This window comes from Megalops cyprinoides, chromosome 14 (assembly GCF_013368585.1).
Source record: "Megalops cyprinoides isolate fMegCyp1 chromosome 14, fMegCyp1.pri, whole genome shotgun sequence".
In the NCBI taxonomy this organism is placed as follows: Eukaryota; Metazoa; Chordata; class Actinopteri; order Elopiformes; family Megalopidae; genus Megalops; species Megalops cyprinoides.
In genome coordinates, this window is record NC_050596.1 from 15,099,483 (window position 1) to 15,126,007 (window position 26,525).

The following is a 26,525-nucleotide window of genomic DNA, read 5'->3' on the forward strand; positions in this document are numbered from 1 at the left end:
GCAGATAGCCATTAGTTTGAAGGGATTTGGGCTGTCATACTTTTCCCAGGTTTCCCATGATCAGAATATCACCAGAACATAAGACTGCTATTTTGTGTGAATGCCTCTTCAATCATGTTGCCTCACCATGTTGTGCAATGGTTAAAAACTACAAAAAACTACATTTTAACAATGTTATATTAACATCTGACCAAAAGTCTTCCATCAGTTGAGCTTCAGTTTCCTAATGGGTGGACCACGTTATTTACTGTAGAGCAATGACAATTTTTATGCCATTACGATTATGTGGGTCTTTTCATGTGCCTGTTGACCCATTCATCAAAATAGGAATTAAGAACTACCGTGAAGGTGATGGGAACAGTAATGATGGCTAAACCATTTAGCATGACATGTCAGTATTAGAAGTTTATAGTCAAACTCATGTGAGCTTTGTGGAACACTATTACGACTTTGCTTTTTAAAACAGACATAAATCAGCATTTTATTATGAGGCATTCAGCTTGGCAATTTCTATTGCTGTTGTAGCCAAACAGTAAAGGAAGTCATAGATAGCTATTGGAGTAGCAAAGGATTTGTTTATCTAAATGTTTTTAATGACATGCCGTCATCTGAATCAGAATGAATACCCTCCTCTTTAAGAGGATTACCTGCAGATTCCTTTGTTTTGAACCAGCGGTTGGCTTTCGAAATTTGAGTTAGAGCTTTTTTGTCTCTGTGTCCTGTCAGCACAAAATTAAATAGGTTTCTTTTTTCTTTTTTTGAGGAAACCTCTGGTTCATTGGAAAGTTCCTGTCTCGGACCCTTCAGACCCCCCCCCCCCCCCCCCCCCCCCCCCACCCCACCCCCCCACCCATTTCTTTTTTCCTTTCTGTGGTTTCAGACCCGTGAGAAGACCCCACCCCCCCCCCCCCCCCCCCCCCCCCCCCCCCCCCCCCCCCCCCCCCCCCCCCCCCCCCCCCGGCGCTGTTTCCCACTGAAACTCCACTCTCTCATTAGCATGCTGTATGATGCCTCCATCCTGATCGAGCCAAACAAATAAAGCTCAGCTTCATGTCTCCCTCTGTTTTGCTCTCTCTGTCTGCATCTCTCTCTCTCTCTCTCTGTCCCCCTTTCTCTCTTTCACTCGCTCTCTCTCTCTCTCTCTCACCATGTGACTTCACCGAAGGGCAAGATCCTCCCTTCCCCCTATGCCTTCCCCTTTTTCCTCTCCGGGGGAAGCCAGCAGATGGAGGGGGAGACGAGAGTCAGAGGCTGTTAATATATGCCGCGGGAGCAGGGGGCATATGGTGTGAATCAGACAGGGCTGCGTGTCCCCCCCTCCCCCCCCCCCAACTTGGACCTGATGGGAAAGAGGCCATTGATTGCGCGATGACATGCACTCTCCCCCCCAGCACACAGGACATAGTGGGGCTTTATCCACTCTGCCCCCAGTGAGAGGAGGGGGTCTCTTTCTTCCACACATACCCCCTCTTGTGATGTAATAACTCCATTCCTCAGTGGCAGCCCTCGATTGTTATTCATGTGGAGACTGCTTGCCAGAGAAGTCTTAGACAAGGGGTCGTAAGGGGGGGGGGGGGGGTCAAGTGAATTCTATTCTCAGTGTATCCTGTTCTATTCCCACTGCATCCCATCCTCCAGGAGGTGTAAAAAATGATAACATACAGACAATTTTGTAGCCGTATGGCTACAGTGTTAGCTGGCAGAATTGCTGGTGGACGGCTAAGCTGAGGAAAATCGGATCGGAGAAGACCTTTGCATCTTGGAAACGGATTGCTGATATTCAGAGGAGCCGCACGCCACTCAATCAGCATAGAGAGAGAGAGAGCGTGCAAGAGAGCGGGCGTGCGTGAGAGACGGAGAGAGAGGGAGTGAGAGAGAGAGAGAAAGAGAGAGAAATAGAGCACAGAGAAAAGTGTTTGTAAAAGGGAAGCATTTTTGGTGGATTGGGTCAAACCAGCCATGGAAACTACACCAGAGGAGAACCAAGACCAGAACCAAGACACAAAAGGTATCAATGAGCCCAAACAAAGAGTCAGTCTAATGCTTCTCTCTGTGCTGTTTACGGAGGGGTTTAACCTACTTGCGACTGCTTTCGTTCAACCAACACAAAGCAGTGTAGTCTTAGCTCTGTGGGGGAATTCATTCAAGCAGCGTTAGCTCAAAAAAAAAAGATTTGTGCAGAAAAATGTAAATTATCTGATGTTCCTGTTTAAGTTTCTTTTCTCTGGAGTCAGAAAAAGCATTTGCTTATTTTATGGGGCATAATTAATGTTCATTTGTTGTGGATTAATTCACAGTCGTAGCATTTAAATTCTTGTTGCTGTATTTCTTAAAACAATGGAAAAAAAATCAATGTTGAGAGATGGCTGTGCGTTTGAAGGAAATATTTCATTTAGGATGACTGTGTATTGGCTGTTAGTGGCTTTGCTTCTACATCAGGTCTGGGTCTGTGCACATGCAGGAAGATTAATGTTGCATTTTCGCCATTGATGTCGGGGAGTGTAATTGTGCAGGATATTTATGTTGCATCATTAGCAGTGGCGTTTTTTATTACTCCGGTGCATGCTTCAGGAGACCCAAATAGAAAGCCGTAGCTGATCTGTCGGATTGTCATTATGGCGTTGATATAAAAAAACAAACAACAAAAAAAAAAAACGCTGTCATTGTGGAAGAGGAGCTCAATACAAAGACAAGCGCATCATCATCTCTGATACATGGCAGCCCTGATTAATCGCGCTGCTGTGGCAGCCTCTGATCCGCGGATTGGAGCCTGACACATATTTTTTTTGTACACACACCACACCAGGTAACCATTTTCTCACAGGAACGAACCTGTGCTCTTCTATTATGTCATTATTTCTTTTTTGTGCTGCTGTTGAAGTGATGGTCGCACAATTTTGACATGAAAGCAAATGCTCGTATTTTATATCAAGGATGCTTGCTTTGTTTTCACGCTTTATAACAAAGAGGATTTATGTTTCAGAGGGCAGGAGGAGAGAATGATTTTGAGACTCATCTTGTAACAATTAGACAAAAGCAGAGCTCTTGTAAATGCATTTGTAGAAATCCCCTCATATAATTTTCAACAGATGCATTTTAAGATGGAGCCATGAATATCGTATACAATTGATCCTCTGTTGCGAGTCGTGTTCGTGCACATAAAAGCCACTGTAGCAAGAATCCAGTTTCGTCTTGGCCCTGGTGAAAATCACAGTCTTGGACATCACCTTTAGCTTTTCTTTTGATCAGGTGGATGAACTCAGTGTGTATTTGTCAGTGTGGAGCCCTGGACATGTTCCAGCGCAGACAGTCCCTTTGATATGACAGCGGTGCACTTGGTGTGGAGTGAGGCTCCGTCTGTTTATTCTCCCTGGCTCGTGTCACCCGGATCATCGCCATCACGCAGAGCGTGCTCACCTGCTCTCTCTGCTCTCTCATCCCGTCACCCCCCTCTCAGATTCCTCCGGGAGCCGTCCATCCCATTCTTTCCAAATATTAATCCTCTCTCCGTGTGTGGCGACATAAAGGGAAATGAGAGTGCATTCCACAAACACTGTTTTGGCTGTGTGCTGCAGCAGAATAATAATAATAAAAAAAACATCTGTTAATAAGCATGGAGGATAGATTGCAGATTAATTGTGAGTGCTATTTTTAGCTCTGGGAGTTTTTTTTTCTTGAGGGGGTGGGGGATGGGGGGAAGGGGCAAAGTGGTTCATGGTGGGAGTAAGTGGAAGGCCACCCCCGGTTGTGGTCATGTGTCCTCTTTGCGAAACCAGCGGGAGTCGAGGGGGAGGCCAGGGGTGTGTGTGTGTGACAGCGCCCCGGCACACACTAGCTGGAAAGATTATGTAAGAGGCAAAGCACAGCTACACCACGGATGGGGGCATCCTCAGTACTACAGAAGAGTACACAGTAAAGGAATCTCTGCTGTTAAAAAATGATGCTGCTGCATAGTATTTACTTACACTATTGATTGATATCCTGTTTTACAGTTAATTGTATAGGTTTTCCTTAGCAATAGCAGTAGTATCAGTGTCAGTAGTAGTAGCAGTAGTAATAGTAGTAATAGTGTCAGTGTCAGTACTAGTAGTAGTCCTGGCAGCAGTGGCAGTAGTAGTTATGGTAACATTAGCAGTAGTGGTACTAATAATAGCAGTTGTACTGTACCTTCCACGTCAGTGTGACACACTATAACCCAAACAGCTATCCATAATTATAGGAACCAACATAAAGTAATATATATAATTATAAGAACCAACATAAAGTAATAATTCATTTGGACATGCATTGTTGCATGAATCAGATTTGGAAACCTGTAATAATAATTAAAACCAAAATACTGACATGTTTGAGTTTTTTGTGCTCTGCCCAAATAACGAGTGTCTTAAGTAGACATTAGAATTACACCTGAACAGATCAGGATACATCAATAAGCATTCTTCACCTCTAGATAGAAACCGAGCTGAAACTGAGATTGCGGCTGTGCACTCCCCATCCCGTCATCATTCATTGGCTGATATGAGGCACTAGCACTGTATGGATAAAAAGGGAAGCATTCTCAACCCTTAATCAGCACGTAATGTTCTGTAAATGCAGTTAATGGCTGCATCTATGTGCTGACCGCTATCAGCTTTGTGTATTTGCATTGCAGCTGTGTCAGCCATGTACTTTCAAATCCCATGTAAAAGCGACATAACACGTCAGGATTCCACTTTGAACTGCTCTGAGGCACACCTTTCAGTGTATTAATACTAAAAATAACAACAGCAGTGAGCTTATGCTAAGGAAGGAGTCTGTTACGTGCTTATGAGGAACGAACGTTATTACATAACTGCCTCTTTATCACCATCTCCTGTGCCGAGTAGCTTGTAATCACACAGATTATATCTCAGGCAACTGAGAAGCAGGCAGCCCTGCCAGCGTGAAACTGCAATGGTCGCATTCGCATTGATCTCGTATCGGCGGGGTCTTAAGCCAAGCGAAGGAAACGCTGGCGAATAACCGAGGGTGGGACGGTGGAACACAGAGCTTTAGTTCTGCACCAGAGGCAACTGCCAGTCTCGCAGTGTGAGGTGTGTCAGGGAAGCTGTGAGATTTCAGGATGGTTACACCTGTCAGGTGCAGTTTAGTCAGAGATGCGCGTTCACAACCTGTGGACCTCACATCCCGGGCCTGAGATACAGTTTGAAGCATGTGGACCCCAAGGATGAAAGCCTTGCTGTGTGTACAATGCGGTCTGGTGGGCTAGTTTTGAGTAGATGTCATTTTGTGAGTTGTATGATAAGCTCACTACTGTATGTGCTAATATATCGTAGACTGTGTGTGATATCTCTGGATTTAATATTGTCGCAGGCAGCTGAGTTTGTCATGAAACTGGCTTGCCAGTTTTTACTGAATGCCAGCATGGCATTTTTATGGTATTCTCACGCTGGACTTTTACAGTGCGAGCTGTCGGATGTTCGTAGTAGATCATCATTATTTCTTTGTGCTATGAGATGCCCCCTGAGCTAGGACGGAAAATGTAATTAATAAATAAATCAACAGAGAGCCACTGGAGTGTGAAGCCTTCCACCCATCTGCGCCGCAGCTTATTGTGGAGCCGTGGTGCATGCTGGGAGACAGGATGGGGCTCTGTGGTTGGGCTGCCCTCCGGTCGGACCCAGAACAAGAGGCCGGAAGCGGCAGGCTCTGGCCTGGCGTTGGGCTGAATGGCTCTCGCCACGGAGACCTCCAGCCTGATAAACACACTGTGGCTGCACACTAGCTCTTTGTGTGCTCTGTTTGACTATGATCCATATTTACTGTTCTTATGTCTTTGCTGCTGTACTGTAGGTACTGTTTCAAGTATTTTCAGTTATTGTATTAGTCTTTTGTTGCTGAAAAAGGCTACAGCACCCTGTTCCTGCAGCTGGTCACAGGTCACAGTTGTTGTGTTCTCCAGCATGTAATGTAATGTAATGCATCTCTCTCTTTCTCTCTCTCTTCCTTCCCCCTTCCCTTTCTTGTGTTGGGGGGAGGGTGAGTTTTGAGAATTGTAGCTTGTCAGGCAGACAGGGGTTTATCAAGGAGATCTGCTGAGGCTAGTGAGCATGTGAAAGTCATCAAATAGAGAGTGGCCAATGTGATTTTCATTTGGAGAAGTTTAGTCAGAGCCTCCCGACGTCCTCCATCTTGTGCACATGTGTCATGTGTCAGGATCAGGAGAGGAAACAGCCCTCCCTGGCTCAAGATGGGCATGCTCCTTGAAAAGCTTGCGCATGAGCTCCTCGGGAAGCAGATAGCCAGCTCCTACCTGTGTTGTTGTTGGGAAGTGACTTTGCTGCCTGGAAATGCGGTGAATTAAATCGAGTGGCAGGTTGGCACAGCGGGGTTTGGGCCCATCTCATGCCCGGTCCTTGGACCTTGTCCACTTCCCACTGATGCCCAATCTGTGCATCGTGCTCGGCTCATGAAGAACGTCTCTCTCCCAGCCAGGTTTCCCTTTCATTGCTGCTACTTAGAGGTGGAATCTCAGAGGTCCACATTCTGGCTGTCTCCTTTTGTTCTCACATTATCAGTGAGATAGGCAGCGCTGAGAGTGTTTGGTGTCTGTCCCGACGCATTAATGCCAACATGTCCCCCGGTGTGGTGTTTGATTGCTAATAGAGAGACTGTGACACTTACATTTTTATTGGTAGAGACTACCCCACCTGCAGATCAGGGGTTACATTACAAGCACTCACACAAAGCTATCTTAAATCACCCAATCGATGCTGTTTGTCCGGGCGAGTGTGGAGAGTAGCACAGGTTAGATGTATGCTGCATCATGGAAAAATTAAGTACTGCCCTAGATCAAAACTACTTTCACACCAGTAGAGGAGTAAATCTAGTAGGTCCTGTACTGATGGTGACTTTCAGCATAAAATGATTGATTATTATTGAAAGGATACACGGCTGGGAGCAGGATTCTTGCTATGATGAATGGTTAAAGCACGCGTGCAGTGCAACGCCAGCGTTCGGCAGAGCAGTGTTCAGTGGAGCAACAAAGCCTTAACGCAGTGGCCCCAGCCGGCCCTCTCCAGCTGAGAAAACACACGGGGCAGATTTATAGAGTTATTCCAACAACGGCGTTACGAGCAGCAAGAGAAGGGAACACTGTTTGCTCGGGCAGTATGTCTGGAGGACATATTTGTGTGCTACACATCTGTGAGATTCAGCCAAAGTTGTGACACAAAGAAAACATGGGAGAATGTAAGGAGATTTAGAGTCCAGATGCCAGCGGGGCTGTGGAGTTTAACCCAGATTTCACAGGATGGACTGCTGATCAAAACGGACAGGCGGGCTTAGGGCAGGCTATTACTCTGTGGGACAACTAATCAGCTGGCAGAATCATTGATCAGAACAAAAGGCCTAAAAGCTGCCTTACAAATGAAAAAAAGTTCAGAATGTTGCTGCTTAATGGGCCCATTTAATTATCCCATGCAGATGCTAACACATAGACTAAAGCTCTATGCTATTTTGACAGAAGGGTGACCTGGTGATGCTAGTATTAAGAGTCTCTGAGTTAAAAATAAGACTAGCCTATGGTGTGAAAGGGTTCAGGATTTAAAGTCATAGTCCACACAAGAACTGGCAAGTGCACAGGGTACCATTTACCCATTTAATATTGTATGGAAACACATGGTAATGGAAACACAAATTCTTTTCACTTTAGCATTTTTGTTTTGAATGAGCCCAGGTATTGTGTAATATGCCCACATTTGTGTTAATTATGATTTTCATATTTCCTCTTGAAAACTGGAAAGTTCCACCATGTAGCCATTGTCAGCCATCATATAAGCCCCTAGCTGTCACCCACCCATTTTGAAAGACAGCTGACAATTTTGTATTTTAAATAATGCTACACCATGCAACACACAGTATTGTCATTATGGCTCTTAAAAGCTAAAATGCTATTTTTTTTTACTGAGAATTAAAATGCCAGTGTGCAGTGTAATGTACATTTGCGCCTGTGTTAATAAACATCAGATAGTGATGTGAGATATGGAGGAAGCCATAGACAAATATTTACATGATAAATACTGAGAAAGTCAGTGGAAAGCAATGCCATGTCAAACAATAAGCTACACATCTCATATAATTTGTGAAGTGAAATAGGGACATTTCTATCCACAACCAACTGCAAAGCAGTGCATGGTGATCAAATGATAGAGTGCATATTCTGAACTGCTCATGTGGGCGTTTTTACATATTTCTTTCATTATTCATTTGCTTAACAACTGGAGTTGAAGTACGTCCGAATCTCTCTTCGGCAGTGATATCATCGGCCACTGGGAGAAGAAACTGTGGGTCTTGACCGTGGCTGTGCTCAATGTCCTGTCAGATAGTGTCTTCCTCTCAGCTCTCCACTACGCCCTGTCTGTGTGTGAAATGTGGGACGAGTAATGCAGTCAGCCGCGGGCACACTCGCTCGGTCGTGGGTAACACGCTGCCATGGCAACTGCTGTTCGTCAGCCCTGGGACAAAAATGTTGTCTTTTTTTTTTGCTTTTTTTGTCCCTCTGTACTTCACTAAAGAGAAGGATGGACGTTCTGTCTGTGGAACTATTGGAATATTTGTCCAGTATCTGACATACAACTACTATGTATGCACAGTTTCTACTATGTCTGCACTTTTTCTGAACCGCCAAAGACCAAAGAAAATGGATGTGAAATCCCATCATTTAACCACAAGTAGAACTCAAACCAAAGATTTATGTGCGTATATGTGTGTGTGTGTGTGTGTGTGTGTGTGTGTGTGTGTGTGTGTGTGTGTGTGTTTGTGTGGATTTGTTTTTTGATACTGTGTCCTGTTAATACTAGGCTGCTAGTTCTGGAGTGCTCCCCTCATGGAAATGCAGTTCAGTTCTCAATTAGGGCACATTTGGCTGTGGAGCCTGTGAAAGGCCTGACCCCATTTTGTTGTATTCCCCCCCTTCCCAAGTCTTGTCATTTCCTGCTTGTTTGTGCGCATTTGAAAATGGCAGTCACAATATGACACCACTGACAAATTTCTCTGCACCACTTATTTTTTTGTGGGGAAAATGCAGTATGACATTTTTTTCCCTTGAAGTAACTGATCAGTACAAAGTGACCAGTCTGAGACAGAGAGGCAAACATTATTATGCCTTATGAGGCCTTATAGAAGACAAATATATAGAGGCAGCTCATCTGGGAAGCAATGCAAATATCAAAAGGAAACAAAAGAATCGAAAACAGCGTCTCAGATTATGACCATACCTGGTTTTACCAGGAAAACAGACTGTCACTAGGATTAGGATTAGGCACTAGTAGCCAATTGCTGCCTGTTCTAAGGTCTTAACCTTTTAGCAGGGTTGTTAATGTCACTGGCTGTGACACAGGTCAGATCCACATTCAGTGTTCAGCATGTCAGCGACCAATACCCAAAACCCATCTTTTATATATCAATACAGCACTAATGACTTAATTTACGCATTCAGTTTTCATTTTTTGGATATCTGCTGATCTTGGGGAGTAGTATGAACCTAGAATACTAGAAAGCAGAGCTTGAGATCCAGGTGCTTTGAGCCAATGATTTGAATATTGTTGTCATTATTTGCCCAGGACCTGTGATCTTACATGTCTTCTGGAAGCATACAGCATTCTGCACGCAAGCTGGAATATTGTGCTCATGTTCCTTGCTTAGGTTTAGAGCTCACCACTACTGCACACTACCTTCCCCAAGTCACACATTAACCATGCTCCAACTCCCGCCTTTCCCCGTAATTACTGTGAGGTTAGGATTTGGCAGGCTTCGATCTTTCTCAGTGGAAAAGACTGTTCTGTGGAAAGAATGGCTGCTCCTCAATTTCAGCACGAAAACTCATTTGTAGGAATTTCGAGGCCTCCGTTCACAGAGCAGGGAACGGAGAGAGAATGGGAGAGCTACTGAATCATCACAAACCTAGAATCGAAAGGTATTTTTTCTTCAGCAGTGAACAACAGTTTTTGGTAGCGTGTTTACTGCATAGCAACAGTCATTGTCAGTGTATGAAGCGTCCTAATAAAAATTAATTTGGGAAAGGGATAAACTGTAATGTGCATTCATATTTCATGACAAAGAGCCCTGAAATTGCTGACTGACAGCAACAGAGACAAATTGGCCCCTCTGCGTCATTTAATTCTGTCATAACTGATTGCCATCGATTTCCCCCGTGTTGGCTGGAGCTCGTTACCATGTCTGCTTCCCATTAGGAGAGTTATACTCAGCTGATGACTGGCCAGCTCAGGCATGGGAATCTGTAGGCATGGCTGCGGATGAGAGAGTTACACTGTGTGTCACATATAGAGAGTGCCGCAGACCCTAGGAATGAGGGTCTGGCTCTACCTAACGAGTCACATCAGTACAGAATCTATGAAGGTTTTCTATCATACACAACCAAAAACTTTTGTAGCAGCATTCTTACATGATGTTTAACAATGAAGTACAGTGACAGAGCAGTGGTTATTTGAATACATTAATTGTGGAAAGTAACAGCAATGATCAAAATCATATTCTTTACAAATGACATGGTTAAGCTTAAGTTAATATAAAATGAGTTATATAAAGGCAGCTGGCTGATGTCTTAGTATTATGTCTGAAGGCAGACAACTGTTTGGTTTCTTCCTAAATATGTCTTTTATTAGAGCAACAATAACAGTTAAGACTCACTGGAGGATGTGTGTGACTCAAACCCAGTGTTCACCTTTGAGTGGAGCTGCTCTCTTCTCTGTAAGTACAGTAGGACTGACATGTGAGTTCATCTTATGAAATCTGATGAATAATTCACAGTCCTCTGTGTGCCATTATGAAACAACTTATGTGAGAGCTTTGGCTCCTCGCCCGATTTAGCTGCTTCTTAACCCTTTGCATGATGGAGCCGTGTGTGCCAGTAAGCATACACTAGTTAAAAAAGAAACACTGTAAGGAAAGCTGTCTTTATCTTTTTTCATTTTTATTATTATGTAATTATTTCATATGACATTCTTCGTATTATCTCAATTAATCCCAGCGGTAATGTCTTACAGAAACATTTCTCGTCTGTCAGACTGAAAACTAAAATATGAAATATGTCATTTTGTCATTGAGAAGATTACACAGGAAAGCTTCTGTTTATAGATCCCGCTTAGTGTCTCTGGAGAAATTCACTTGAATGTAATTATCAAGTGTCACGATTGGTGAGGGTTGCCATGGACACCTTCTAATAACGTATGCTGCTGTCCTCCATTTTCCGAAGTATTTTTTTTCAAGACATCTTCAGCGTGCCGTTTATAAATTAACTTTGTAGACACATTTTTAACTTCTAGATAATATATATTTTTTGTAATTTTTTATTCACCTTTATTAAGGATTTTGATGACTAAAAGATGGTGCTGTACAATGTGTATGAACAGTACCATCTTTTTTGAATTAGTTTGAAGCAGCCTTTCCAGTAGCTAATGAGTAGTGGAAATTCATAATTCATCTAAAAACTCTCATGGGAAAAGGAAAGCTGCCCCCCCCCCCCCCCCAATCACTCAGTGGCCTGTGGGGAGGGATTGTGGTGTAATTCTTTGGGCCAGCCTGAGAAGTTCCTGGTACCGTGGCACAGATGGTCATCAGCGGCTTGACTAATTCCCCCCCTTCCCCTCTGGTTTATATGAACAGGTTGCTTTGAATGCTGCATCAAGTGTTTGGGCGGGGTCCCCTATGCCTCGCTGGTGGCCACCATCCTCTGCTTCTCGGGCGTGGCACTCTTCTGCGGGTGTGGCCACGTGGCTCTGACAGGCACGGTCACCATCCTGGAAAACCACTTCTCCAAGATCACCAGTGACCACGCCGTACTAACTGATGTGTAAGTATAGGCGAACATCTCTGCATGTGTCCAGCTTGGCTCATGCACCAACCCGTCCCTAGTGAACATTCACGTTGTATTTCTAATTTTTAGTTTAGTCCTAGTTTTTGTTCTGGGTCAGTTTTCAGTCTTTCTTTCACAAAATTCTTTGTAGAAAGTGAGAGAGACAACAGATGCGGTCAATGGTTTTTCAAGATCAGTCTGTTTCAAGCCTTTTTTGAAAAAAAAAGAGAAGAGAAGGAAACTATGCTTACATATACATGTACATCTTTAGCCATTTCTTAGTGGATCTGTCTGTGTGTCTGCTATGTGGAGCGGAAATCTTGCTGTATGGGCAGCTCCCTGGGGAATCTACCCTGATAAGAAGATTTCCTTTGTAATCCATTGAATTGTAATGCAAGTTCTTCAACAACTGTGTGGGTGTGCCAACATCATATGACTATTTTATGCATACTGTAACTCAGAAACTGTTTAAAACAAATGCTACTCAATGATTGTTTCTTATGCGCACACACACACACACACACACACATACGCACGCACACGCACACACACACACACACACACACACACACACAAATAGAGGGTTGGCATAGCATAGGCAAAATAGGTGGCTCTATAGGGCCCTTGGCCACCATGACAATTCTTTATCAGCTGCAAACCTGTTATTTTTATTTGATTTACTTTTTGTGCTCTTACTGTTTGTCATTAACACAAGATTGCGCATCGGGCCCCAGAAAACTGGAGTCATCAGCATTTTTGGAATCTTGGACTCTAGCACTGTTTCCCAGCTTGCACTGGATATAGCCCTGCTTAATAAGAAACATTCATGAATGAGCACTGTCTTTTGATTTATCTTTGCTGAAGGCCACAGCATTTTTGGTCATTAATGTTTCACAGTCTCAGAGACAGACAGCAGTTAGGCAGCTGCTGACTGATGCTTATGTTCAATTTATCTGCAATAAGCTTCCTTTTTAAGCAGGTGTTAAAAAGGGAAAAAGAAAAGATTTAAGGAGGTGTTACTCTTTTGTTTGTGACCTAATATTGCGAAGAATTCTTTTCTTGCATTATGGTTATATTAAATCTGAGGGAGTTTGTGTGCTGTATGTTTGTACAGAATACAGCTGATGCAGTATATTATCTATGGGATCGCCTCCTTCTTCTTCCTGTACGGCATCATTCTGCTGGCTGAGGGCTTCTACACCACCAGCGCCGTCAAAGAGCTGCACAGCGAGTTCAAGACCACCATCTGCGGACGCTGCATCAGTGGAATGGTGCGGCCCGTTCAGACATGCACACGTAACCACGTATTCATACAAATGCACATGCACGCGCACACATTGTGTTGGATGGGTGTATCAACCATGCCAATGACAATGACGATGATGATGATGATGATGATGAAGAAATCTGTCTGTGTGAAATCAGTTTGTGTTCCTGACCTACATCCTGGGAGTGGCCTGGCTGGGCGTGTTTGGTTTCTCTGCCGTTCCTGTCTTCCTCTTCTACAACATGTGGTCCACCTGTGCCGCCCTGAGGTCGCCTGTGGCCAACATCACCTCTCTGGACTCCATCTGCGTGGACGTCCGTCAGTATGGTGAGAGCCTGCTCCAGCCAGCAATGTTTTTCTTTTGTAAATAAAGTACCCAGTCCAAATTTATAGCAAAACGTTGCTTCGTATCGGGATTCAATGACTTGCTGTAATAATCACAATAATGTGGTAGACTGCGATCCAGATTCCATCTAAGTGCACCTTTCCTTTGAATTTAAGACACGTTTTACTATTGTTTCTACACAGCACGGTTAATTCAGTAGTAACAAATAATACACAATACCTAACACACAAAAACATTTTTGTGATACTTGAAGTCAAAACAAGTTCATCTTTCAGGTATTTTTGAGCTAAACAGACTGATAATATATGCAAATAAAGAGGTGAAAATATCTGTAAAATCTCATTTCACAGATTGCCTAAATCCCTCCATTCAACAGCATTCTATTATAATTTCACCGATTATTCGGGAGGGAGCCACAGCTACCTTGCAAAGTCTTGTGAAGAGCAGCAATTTACCTTTTCTATCATTAAGGATTTTCTTCATTATTTATATCTTTGCTGTTTACATTCACACAAGGGCAGCATTTAGGGCTTTACATGCAGGTTGTAGTCACAGAATTAACCCAGGCACCACAGCCTGTTCTAACCTTAGGTTCTTACTCCTGTAGGTATTATCCCTTGGAATGCAGTACCCGGGAAAGCCTGTGGATCCACACTGGGTGATATCTGTAACACTAGCGAGGTAAAACTCACTAGTCCGACCCCCCCCCCCACACACATACACACACACACACACACACACACATAAACACACAAACACACACACCCCATACACTTTATATTCACCTGTTTATACTGCAGACATAAGATGTTGAATGATGCTCCTTGGTTGAACTGTATCAGATAATGAAAAATACCTGCCTGTTCCCCTCCTCCAGTTCTACCTGTCTTACCATCTGTACATCGTGGCATGCGCCGGCGCAGGTGCTACTGTCATTGCACTGGTGAGTGGGCATTTCTCATTGGTTCCACGCGTTCCATCTCTGTGTGGCATTGCGCAGTGATCCTTTCTCGTTCCTTAATTCACTTCCCATGCAGTTTATGTAACCACCGTGGAAGATTACAGATTTGCAAAAAAAAATATATATTTTTTTTTCAAGATTTTCAATTCTAGTTGCAGTCAACCATCTGTTCAGAAATCCTTAGGCCTGCTTAGGCCTTTGTGAGGTGGAGGTAGTGCGGAGGTGTGCTGAAATGCAATCAGGGTATGACAAAGCAAATGACAGATTCTCCCATGAACACTAAGATGAGTGGAGATGGAGACCACAGAATTGATTACTTTAACTTTACTTTAATTTTAACTCCATCGTCAGATCCCTTTCTTTTCAGACAACTGCTATCCTAGAACCTGGATGTATGTGTTTAAGAAACGCCAGCAACAAAAAATTAGTTATATTTTATAATCTTTTTTATTTCCCCCGACCTGTGATTTTGTTAAATGCCACTTTCATTCTAGACTACATAATCCCAGTGACAATGAAATTATAATAAGGTATGGGCTGAATGTTATTGTTCAGTATCCAGTGATCTTCTGTATATTGAATAAGTATACTCATCATTTCTGTTTAAATTAATAAAATCTTGAATACAAAATGATATAATCTATGCAGCAAAAAAAAACTAGAACTGAAGACAACAGCAACACAAAGAGATTGATTGTAGGTAGAATGTTTCCCAGAAAAAAAAGATTCCCCTTAATGGAAAACACTTGATCAATGACACCGTACAGTACAGATATCTGTTGCCATGACACCTGTTGCCATGGCATCGTGGCTGTTGAGATCTTCTGGTCAGCGTAGCGTTGTCTCACCCCCTTGTGTTCTGTTCTCTTTCACCAGCTGATCTACATGATGGCTACCACTTATAACTATGCCGTTTTGAAGTTTAAGAGTCGGGAAGACTGCTGCACTAAGTTTTAACTTGCATTAAGAGCACACACTGCAGTCTATGGAGCTGAGTAGAGAGCAGCCACTGACAACATAAACTAAAAACACAAAATAGAAAAGAAAGAAAGAAAGAAAAAAAATTCCCTTTGTCTTAATTTGTAAATAGCTGATTGCATGTATCCAGGGACATGCTCAGTTGCAGGTAATCATCAAGGTATGGTACCTGGGTTGGGTTTCATTTCTGTATAGTCTGTAAAGTATGGCCTACACGTTTGTTCTTATTAAGTGATGAAAGCCTTTCCCTGTCCCGTAAGTCTATTTACATTTCACCAGAACTAAGCAATTGTGATTCACCTGTAGGCATAACAATGGTCACCAAGTGTCATTTTACGCAGTCTTAGTTTAGTTTTTTTTTTTCCAGTGCTACATTTTGTTAAATTTGCAAGACAGACATTCACTGGTGTAGTAGATTGTCAGCACTACATGTGTCTCTCAAGCCACGTTCCATACCTTCTATGACTGGGCACTGCTTGTCATCTGAGTGATGACTTAGACAGGAAGAGTTGTATTGTAGCACTTAGAGGTAATTGTACAGCAAGGCAACAAGCATTCATGAAGGATTGGTCCACAGCCGGAAGTGTATTTGTGCTTGATGTCTGTAGCTTTTTGACTCCATATACAGTATATTTTTAAAGAATTATTCCTGTTTTAGAATGTAATTTTTTAAAATGAGATGTACCTTTATAGTTTCAGCTGACAGTAGGATGATTTTTTATTATTATTGATACAGAAGTTGCCATAAAAATGCTTTAATTGCCACTATTGTTTTGTTTAACACTGAGCCTGCATGCCTATATATTTTTTTTCATTCCTTAATGGTTAATTATACGTCAAATTTCAGGATTCCATTTTTTCTTAAGGATACTGTAGCTATTTTTCCTTTCTATACAAAATAAACATGCTTTGTGTACAAACAAATCACCCATGGTCTTTTCCTTATCAAACTTGTTGAAGTGAAGTAAACCTGCTTAGAATGACCATAATTAATTCATTCTAATGTAAACGGTAAAGGGCTTACGAACTGTCTTAATGAGGAATGGTCACATTGGGTATTCATTCAGAATTGTAGTGACCCTCTCTTTGCTTTGCAAGTGTACTAACATCCATTGGTATAAAGTACTCTAAACCTCAAAGAGGACTCACTCTCCCATTTCCCTGACTCCCACCACCCTTTAGTGACCTTTAGCTCCCTTCTCTCACAATAATAATAATAATAATAATAATAATAATAATAATAATAATAATAATAGTGATGAATGTGTGCTTCTTGACAACGTAACTTTGTATGTGACGTAGCTCTACTTGTTTAGCTTGCTTTGCATCCTGACCTGCTCACCGGCCATCCACCTCACCCTTCTCTTCCAGATCCACTTCCTCATGATTCTCTCAGCCAATTGGGCCTACCTAAAGGACGCGAGTCACATGCATGCGTACCAAGACATCAAAACCAGGGAGGAGCAGGAGCTGCAAGACATCCAGTCCCGCTCAAAGGAATGTCTCAATTCCTATTCATAAGGATTAAACAGCCAGCGTCCCGTCCTCCCCGGCCAGATCTAGATGCTGGACCAAGAGAACACGCAGCTACAATAACCTGCCAACTGCTCTCACGCAGCACAGCGCTATATATAACATGGCACCTAACAAACTAATAATGCATCGTTGTTGCTTTCTGCACTAACTCTCCGGGGAGCTTGTAGGAACCTTTCTTTTTGAGCGCATGTGTGTGCGTGTATGTGTGTGTGTTTGCGTGTGTATACACACACAGACATACACACACACACATTCACAGACACACACATACACACACACACACACACACACACACACACAGACACAAACTTTTTGTTAAAATGATGCCATTGTGAATATAATTCTGTTCTTTCTTTCTGTTGCCCTTTTTTTCCAAACCAGTCTTTGCTGGTAAAGCTTGAAACATTGCACTATTCTGAGGCAAGAAAAAGAAAAGCACTATCAGATCAGTTTTAGAGTTATTTCTCATCCTTTTTTTTCTAAATCATGACAACAAACTCAGGGGAGTCTCCCGAAATAACGGAGTCCCTCTTTTTGGTTATACTTTACAGCACAAGAATAATGCGCCTTACAAAACCACAGATTAAGGAAGATGCTTAAAAATATTAGTGCAATGGATTGTCTCTACTTGCACGCTTGTTTATGTGTGTTTGGTCTTGACTTTTAACACAGAGAATGCAGTGGTGAAATGTGACGGTGCAGCATTCCATTGGAAAACAAAACATGCATGTGCTGCTGGGATATGTAGTTTATTGATCTGCTGCTTGTCATCAGCTCCAGCAACAGGGTTTTTTAGTCTGTTTGACATGTAGTTTTCCTTTGCTGGGACAGGTGGAAATGCTCATTTTTGTATTAGTACATAATGGTTCCAACTGATATGATCATATTTTCATGTAAAAAGAAGTGATGCAAAAGATTGATACCCTAAAGGAAAAGCTACCTCAGGTATTAAATTCATACATTCCTGTAATGAGATTTATTTTCAATTCAAATGTCATTAAAAAAAACTGTATTAAAATGTCTAATTTTTTTAGAACATTACTTGTCCCCTTCACCAAAACGAAAGTGTATTTTATTAAAAACCAGAGTACAATTGTCATAGATTTATAATTAGAATTATACCTCCAAATCAGAAGACTTAACAAAGGTTTTTCTCCCTTCATAATATGGCTAGTCTGAGTATTAATATATTAGTTATGGGTTAAATATGTAGCAGCATAACATTTCAAAAGACAGCATGAAAAATAGGAAAAAGGTGTTGTTGGATATAAGAGCTTGTGTTGTTTATGCTCTATGCTGGGACGCCTGTGGAAGAAAAAATGCTTGCTAATGTTTTCTGTATTGTTCTTACCCCAATCTCTCCAAAACACACATTCATAGATGGTTCTACTATAAGGAGTTGTTAATTGTCTCTCCTCGATCACTGCATACTATACATTTTTACCTAGTTATAAAGAAAATGATCTTCAGATACATTCTTATTTGAGTTTGTGTACTGTGCTTTGTTACTATGGCAGATGATATGATTATACAGATTCTATGTTTTTGAGACAGTGAGAGTAAGATGTCAGTGAGAGTGAATGTTAACCCCCTACAGCCAGACCCGAGGTCTTTCACATGACCCCAAACAGGAAGTGTAATTACAAAAAAAAAAAAAAAAATAAAAAAAAAAAAAAAGAAAAAAAAAAAAAACCTAGATGTGTACAATGTAAAGATGTTACAAGTCAGGAATATTTTTCTTGATGTTTTTGTTGTTGTTGTTTGTTTTTTTATTATTGGTTTAACCACTAAAAATGTACAAAAAACATTGTTCTTTTAAAATCTCTGAAAATGTATTTGAGTATTGTTTCCATGTGCAAAGGTTTAAATACTGACAAGAATTACTGATGTACTATCTGTTCTCTGTTCGGTAGAAGAAATGTACATGGATATCTTGGTGTATATTCATTATTGCATGGATGAGAGAGAACTGTTTCTGCAGTAATACAGGTGATGTGTAGTCATTTGTACTGACAAAATATGGTAGGCAGTGTTTGCCCATTTCCTTTATTTTCTAACAGAAAAAAATCCATGTTATGTTAATGGCATAGTAGTTGTAGTTGTTTCATAGTCCATTTTTTAAGTCAAAAGTAAAAAAAAATATGAATCCTGTATAGTACCAATTTTGTAACCTAATAGTAAATCAATATTTTCTATGAGTGCCAAGGGCTTCCTCGCAGTTTGATTCATCTAGACATTAAACATTTGTAGACAAAGCCAGTTGTCATTAGTGTAGTGGTTTCTGTGTTGACATCTATGGATTACCACAGTCTAAGAGAACATTACAGTGTCACGGGGATAGAAGTGATTTTCCCAGTCCATTGTCTAACTCAGTTCCAGCTAGGCAACAGCATGCTTTGTTCTCTGTAATAAAGTAGCTTGTGCCTTTAGAGGTCAACTTTCATTAACTACATATATAAATTAACAAGATTGAATTTTGTTTTGGTACCTCTTTTGGAACCAATGCCCTTCCTACATAAAACCGCACTATTATTTACCAAAAAAAAAGCAAAAAAAAAAAACAAATAAAACATTGGCATTCTTTGCGCAATTGGGAAGAGCCTATTGAAAAAAATCTCAAGACACTGTGGCCTTCCAGGAGATGTGTTAGACAGCTATGTACACAGGAGATTTGAGTACATCATTGATTTTCATAAGGTATGTGGTCCAGAGAATAATGAGTAGATACTTTATATGTATTTAAAAAGGAAAATAAAATAAATGTCTTGTCATATTAGGATACCCTTGGACACTCCAACAACAACCTGGTAACTGTGTTTTTATGAACATGAAAATAAATGAATTCTACTGAAAATATGAAGCTCATTTTCTCAGGTAGCAAGCATGTGCATGTTATGCAGGCTTGTTATATCTGCCACAGCACCTCACAAGCATTAAGTGCAGGCTATAAAACTAGTGAAGTATCACACCCAAATGCTCTATGGAACAGTTGGAAATTTATTAATCCTACATACAAGAGCAGGAGAATATTTCCCCATAGATTTGAATTGAAAAATTGAACAAAACAAGACCTCATGCATGGTCAGAATCATATAGGATTTGACATGGAATGCAGCATCAAGTAAAGTGCTATCTAAGGTGCTATAAAGTGCTGTATATATAGTGTGAACTGTTCTGTTACTTCTAGTAGTATTTCTGTCCTCCCTCTTTCTTTTAGACCATGTGCCTCTGCTAACCTATCCTCCTTTCTTTTCTTAGTTTGTGCAAGTTGGGTGCAATCAGAATGTAAGCCATCACAGACTGGTCTTTCGCTTTGGTTTACATTGTTTCCTCTCTGTGGTCTCCTCTCCTCTGCTGTCCTCTTCCTTGTTTTTTCGTGTCCATCTCTCACTTTATCTCCTCCTTCACCTTCTCTTTTTCTTCCCTTTCTTCCCCTTCGGTCTGGGTGACCTGTTAGGGAAGGACTAATAAGAAGGAACACGGTATGTTGGGAACATTTGTTGCGTAAACAGGATGACTAAGTAGTATCTGACCTTCAGATACCATGTTCCATGACTGTATACAGCACATGTGATATTAGTCTTGGAGGATCAAATCAAAGGTAGAGTGGGTGTGGTATCCGAGTCAGGGTTAGGCATGGGGTTAATGTTAGGGAAGGGCAAGGGCAAGGGCAGTGTGGCATAAAGGTAAGGTGCTGGGTTTCGTAACCAAAAGGTTGCTTGTTCAAGTCCTCACATTCCCCTAGTGATAACATGCAAAACTGTAACCTATGTAAGTCACTCTGGATAAGAATGTTTTCTAAATGATGAAATGTAAATGGGTATAGTGTTAGGGAATTGTCCAAGGGCAGGGTTTGATACAGATTCAGAGAAGGGCATATGAGGAGAGGATAAGGAGTGACTCATGGGTCAGCATGCAGGTATAGTTTTAGTGAAAGGGTTATGGGTATAGTGGGTATAGTTTTAAACGTGGTCCTGTGGGTAGGAGTAGGTATTGTCTTAATGTTAGCCACAGACTGCAGGTAGGGCGATGATGCATGAATTGAACAGTCACTGTGCTGCTGCTCTGGAGGGGACGCTGCAGCATATGCCACTGTGACACTGCGCCGAGACAGGGCAGAGACGGATCCCCTTGTCCTGGAGCGGCTGTGGAATGCATCGGGAGGGTCAGGAGGGACAGCGGCACAAAGGCCCCTTTATTTTGTGCCATAATGGAAGAGGGTGGGAGGACAGGGGGCGGGCCACAGAATCCATGATCAGCCAGGGCCGCATAACAAAGACGCTCAGCCATGTTCCTTGCCAGTGTCGTGACTTAGAAAGGCAGTAGGTTTAAAAGTGTTTGCCTCATAGTACCATATTTGACCGCAGTGCAGAAAAGGTCAAGTGGCATATCTAGGGATTTAGAAGGAGACAATTCAAAAAAAGTTGTAGAGATTTGGTATATCAACCCAGCTTCTACTAACTCTGTTTTACACAAAGGATTGCTACAAAATTCACTATGAAAGTGAATATATTTTGAAGCTTACTGCTGAATACATGATTGGAATATAGAAACCATGCAGTCTAAGATTCGACATGTATCATTACATTACATTATTGGCATTTTAGTGGATGATTTTATCCACAGTGACTTACATAGATTACGCTTTTTTACATTTTACCCATTTCTACAAATGGGTATTTACTGAAGTAATTCTGGGTTAGGTACCTTGCCCAAGGGTACAGCAACAGTGCCCCAACGGGGAATCAAACGAACAACCTTTCTGTTATGAGTCCTGCTCCTTACCACTGTGTTACGCTTACCACTATCAACGACACACTGTGGGCCACACTATTAGTTTGAGTTGACCTTAGCAGACCCACTGTCCTTATCTAATGAAAACGTGCTGTATCCCAGCATGCACATCAGAGAGCAGGGAAGAGGTACATGATATGGGCTATGAAGGCAAGAGAAAGAGGAAGTCACTGTGACTAATGGTGCGGTGAAAAGGGTGAGAAGCACAGAGGCCCTGGTGACGAGATGGGGACGGACGGATGACACAGCGAGGATCCCACGCTCATTGCCCCCGGAGCAGGAAGTGAGCAAGAGAGGGAGGCGGTCGGGATTAGAGTCCCCTTTTCGCTCACGGGGCCACATCGGCTGCACTGGAGTGGAGGTGACCTATCGCATTTACAAGGTCCTGCATGACTGTGGTCCTTCCACACACTCTGCCGCTCCTGAAACCGGAGCGGACACCTCATCGAAGCCATCCTCTAACATGCAGTCAAAGTCCCATCAGGGCATATTTGTGAGGAGTAGTCACTGTAACTGTAACATAATAGTAAAGGCATGACACCTCGGTTTGAAACTGTGCATTACATCACTAGCTAATTATGACACTAGCAACCAAGTTAACCTTCTTTCTGGAAAAAAAATCCCTTCTAATGCAATGTTTATTGATACAGACAATCTTTATTATTATTATTATTATTATTATTATTATATAAATGTCATACATATATGTTCACTCACAGATAATGGTGGAGGCTTTCGATGGCTCGAATTTGGTCTGTGAACTATGAATATGAAAGGATAACCATTAGACTCAGTGTGGACATGCACAATCTTCTTCAGGTGTGGTCACGGCACCATAGCCAGTTTGGGCTCTGCGCAAGTACAGAAAAGTTGCACGCAGAGAGCACAGAGCATGTGTCATCTTTGCCCTATGTCCAGCAGAGAGGACTTCTGTCATTTTCAATATGCCACTGCCACAAACAGAGACTGTTTACAAGATAAAGAGGATTAAGTTTTCAGCTCAGTCGCATTTCAGTTCAATAACACACACAATTATACACCTTTATTTTAAGCAATATGACTAAAAACATTTACATGTTTTTTTCTGGGGGGGGTGTGTGAAGGGAGAGAAAATCAAAGAGGAACAAAAAAATAATAATGTGGATTTTTGTGAGAGAGAGAGAGAAAGAGAGAGAGAGAGAGAGAGAGAGAAGTGGGATAGTATGCTGGATAATGCGTGTGTGTGTGTGTGTGTGTGTGTGAGAATCTTGATTAATAAATACAGTAGGAGTCTCTGCTTGATGCACAAAGCCCCAAAATATTTCAACAGCATTTGCTGACTGAAAGCAGAAAAACAATGTATATGCCAGTATATTTTTATGCACTTCACTATACGCTTATCTCTCTGTGTTGAAGTAACAATGTAACAGATTGACAGTGGGGAGAGGGGAGCACACTCATACCTTTTCACAAACCTAAAAGATTTAAATCAAGAAACAGAGGGATATGATAGCCTAGGAGTACACTCCTTTGGCATGTTACGTAGAGAAGTAAACTTACTGTGCTACTTGTTTACAGTGAAGAAAATGGCGTATGATGTTTCTTGTGTAATATCAGAATTCTCCTATGATGTTTTCCACAATAAAAGAGTGGTTCTCAAGCTAGTATACTGTTCTGGAATAACGGCCTACGACCGGGGAAGAGGTGTGATGTGCTGAAGTCAGAGGTTTATTCCTGACAAGAATAGTGAGTTTATTCCTGACAACAATAATAGGGCAGTTTGACCTCATTTTGGGCTTATATCTGCACAACCTGTTTCCGGGTTCCCAAAATCCAGTTTCTTGGCATGCCTTGACCTCCCCAGCTCCACCTGCACAGCCAGCAGGTGGTGACCATGTAATTCAGCACGGCCCAACAAAATGCAGTATGTATTAAGAGATAAGTGTTACAATTCAGCAAGTAGACCATTATTATTATTATTTTACTATTTACACTATTTTATACTATACACATGATGTGTTTGTATTATAGGACAGATAAAAACTATTATGCATAAAGTGACACATCCCAACATATGGACATAAAGGGACTCACCTGTTACTAATGAATAAATGAACACAACTGACAGCAATGTCTGAAGACACAGACCCAATGGCCAGGTAAACACAGATACACCAGGCACCCATAATGTGACAAACCCCACATTCATATAGAAAGGGATAACTCTGACAGCTAAGGTAAAAGGTCCTGTTTAAAGGGACATATATGACAGGAATCAATAAAAGGACATACTTGATGGCAGCTGGACATAAAGGGACATGCTTGACAGCTATGTATATTGGAATTTACCTGGCAGCTGACCTGAAAATATTAACAATAATGTAAACTGAAACTGAAAGGTAAAATGTTCTTACTACTACTACTACTACTAATAATAATAATAATAATGACTAGTAGTAGTAGTAACATTATTTTGTAGGCTGTAAAGTGGGGATTGTTTCCTAGCATCACCAGAAATCAGGAGGAGCTGATTGGTTAAATGAATCCTGATCATAATCATATTGTTGCTGGTTCCCTTAAAAAAGGATTTGAATTGGGAGGCTGCGGTCGGCACTGCGTCTTCTCTCTTTAATGAAGCTCTGCAACTGAGGATGTGAGAAGCCTACTGATCCTTGTCCTATTCACAGACAGGAAGAGCATTGTGCCCCACGCAAGGGAGGAGTGAAGCCCTGGCACTCTGCCCTCGGCAAAGAAGGGCCTCTTCAGTCCCCTGGCCCCCCGCTTCACCCCACATTCAATCCCTTTCCCAGCAACTGCCAAGACAGCTAGCATCTCAACAGGAACTCTGCACAATACTGGTCCCAGTCTGATCCCTCTACAGATCGGGGAATATACTCCAAAAAAAAAAAAAAAAAAAAAAAAAACAAGGGGTAAAGAAATAACACCATGTTGTATTAGATATTTCACTCCATTATATATGGTGTTCAAATCGTGGCAGTTTGTAAGGAAATAGATGGTTTCTCCTTACACGCCTCCCTCTAGAGCACCTTCAAAACATTGAATTGGGCCTCCTTCTCAGTGTCAGGTAGGTGCTCACCACCTCCACCAAGCCTTTTGTCAGAACCGTTTCTTGAGTGAGTGCGTATGTATGAATCCTGTGTGAAGAGTTCTCAGTGTTGGCATACTTATAACTTATTCTGTCAATCTTCTGTCAATTCTGAGATCACAGTACAATGATGCAATACATTACAGTATAACTAACTCACAACTGTGTAGAAGAGTGAGCAAGGTTTTACACTGTCTGCACTGTAGGAAATATGACAAGTGGCTAACACTAAAAGGTTAATAAACAGTTAATAATCTCCCCTTCGATACATCTGTCTCTAAGGAGCTCTGCTTTGCCTCTGCTCCTTACTGTGCTTGCCTCTATGACCAGTTGGCTCTTGTGTTATAGGAATGGTACCAACTATTGCATTTTGCCAGGTTCACTATATGATGACTGGTTGTATGATTCTGACATGGCTGGCATGCTTAGACTTACTTATTAATATGCATTTATCATACCAATATATCTGAAATCAGCCCTAAACAATGAGATGCAATTGCCAGTATGGCAACATGGTTACAATCAGCAATGACAATATTTATTTATCCTGTTATAGAGGAAATAATACCATCATCTTTAAAGAGATGTGGTCTGAATTTAAATAATTAAAAAAAAAAACAAGAAATATAAAATATTGACAGCAAGCTGTGCAATATGACTAAGCTGAAGTCACTCCATCTTAAAACCTGGATACATGCACTTGTGGCAAAAATCTTCAGAAACACCACATATTGAAGTGAGTCATAAATGCTGGCATAAGCAATTATTGTAGATTGTGACAAACTAACACACCACATGTCTACTTCTCGCTGATTTTATCCTGCCCATAGCAGATTTCAAAAACAGTTGGTGCTGAAACAAAAAGACTCAAATGAGTCCTGTATTAGAGCAGGTATTTTACAATGCATTTCCAAATTTAAAAAGAGACCACAAGGTATTGGGTATTATGCAAAACATAAATAATTCCAATGAGTAACTCCCAATATTATTGATATTGGTAAGACATAGGTTGTCAGAACTTCATCCTGCATATTGTCACTTTGAATCCAATGTGGTGGGTCAGAACTCATCACAGCTTTCACCAGGCAATATTTAAATATATATGTTTATATTTACTTCTGTTACATATTGCATCAGAGATGTGACTGAAATTTTAAAACCTGCGGGAGAGTGCAAGCGTCTGCTGTGAAGAATTTGGACTTCTGAGCAGGCAAATCTTTCAGGGAACACAAAAGTGCTATTCCAGTTAGGCTGGGAGTGCTCTATCTGCACAACAGTGGCATCTGCAGGACAAAGAAGATATTGCAATGAGGTCTCTGGGGACATGCTGACTGCAGTTTAATTAGATCTGGTTGATCTAGTATGATACATAACAACAGCAATATTTACACCAGCTCTTTACCCCCATGGATTTCACTCTGTGTAACAACATAATGTTATGTTGCGGCAAAGGTGTTAGGGAAGTGTGTGATCCCAGTAGGCCACGCAATCAAATCCCAGAATTGGCCGCTGCTGTTCTACCCTTGAGCGAGGTACGTAAGCTGGCTTTTTCTATAAATATCCTGTACAAATGGATTGCATTTAAAACATGTAAGCTATAACAGTTGCCTTGGATGAATAGTATTGTCAATAATGTCAAATAATAATGAATTGATGTTTGCATCCAGTTTAAAACACATAATTTATATGCATTGCATGTTCATT

At 41.5% G+C, this 26,525-nt stretch overlaps 1 protein-coding gene across 3 annotated transcripts in view; it reads left to right on the forward strand.

Moving 5' to 3' along the window:
• gpm6bb (glycoprotein M6Bb) overlaps positions 1-17,190 on the forward strand; it is a 42,994-nt gene extending 25,804 nt beyond the window's left edge. The window contains exons 1-7 of one of the 3 annotated variants that reach the window (XM_036544987.1): positions 1,853-2,008; positions 11,665-11,851; positions 12,969-13,125; positions 13,280-13,448; positions 14,075-14,148; positions 14,345-14,410; positions 16,778-17,190. In XM_036544987.1, coding sequence (XP_036400880.1) covers positions 1,960-2,008; positions 11,665-11,851; positions 12,969-13,125; positions 13,280-13,448; positions 14,075-14,148; positions 14,345-14,410; positions 16,778-16,927 — 852 coding nt within the window. In that variant the 5' untranslated portion in view covers positions 1,853-1,959 and the 3' untranslated portion in view covers positions 16,928-17,190. Of the gene's footprint in view, positions 1-1,852; positions 2,009-11,664; positions 11,852-12,968; positions 13,126-13,279; positions 13,449-14,074; positions 14,149-14,344; positions 14,411-15,304; positions 16,167-16,777 lie in introns of those variants that run through there. The other 2 variants (XM_036544989.1, XM_036544988.1) reach the window with 2 other exon arrangements.
• The last annotated feature ends 9,335 nt before the right edge of the window (positions 17,191-26,525 follow it).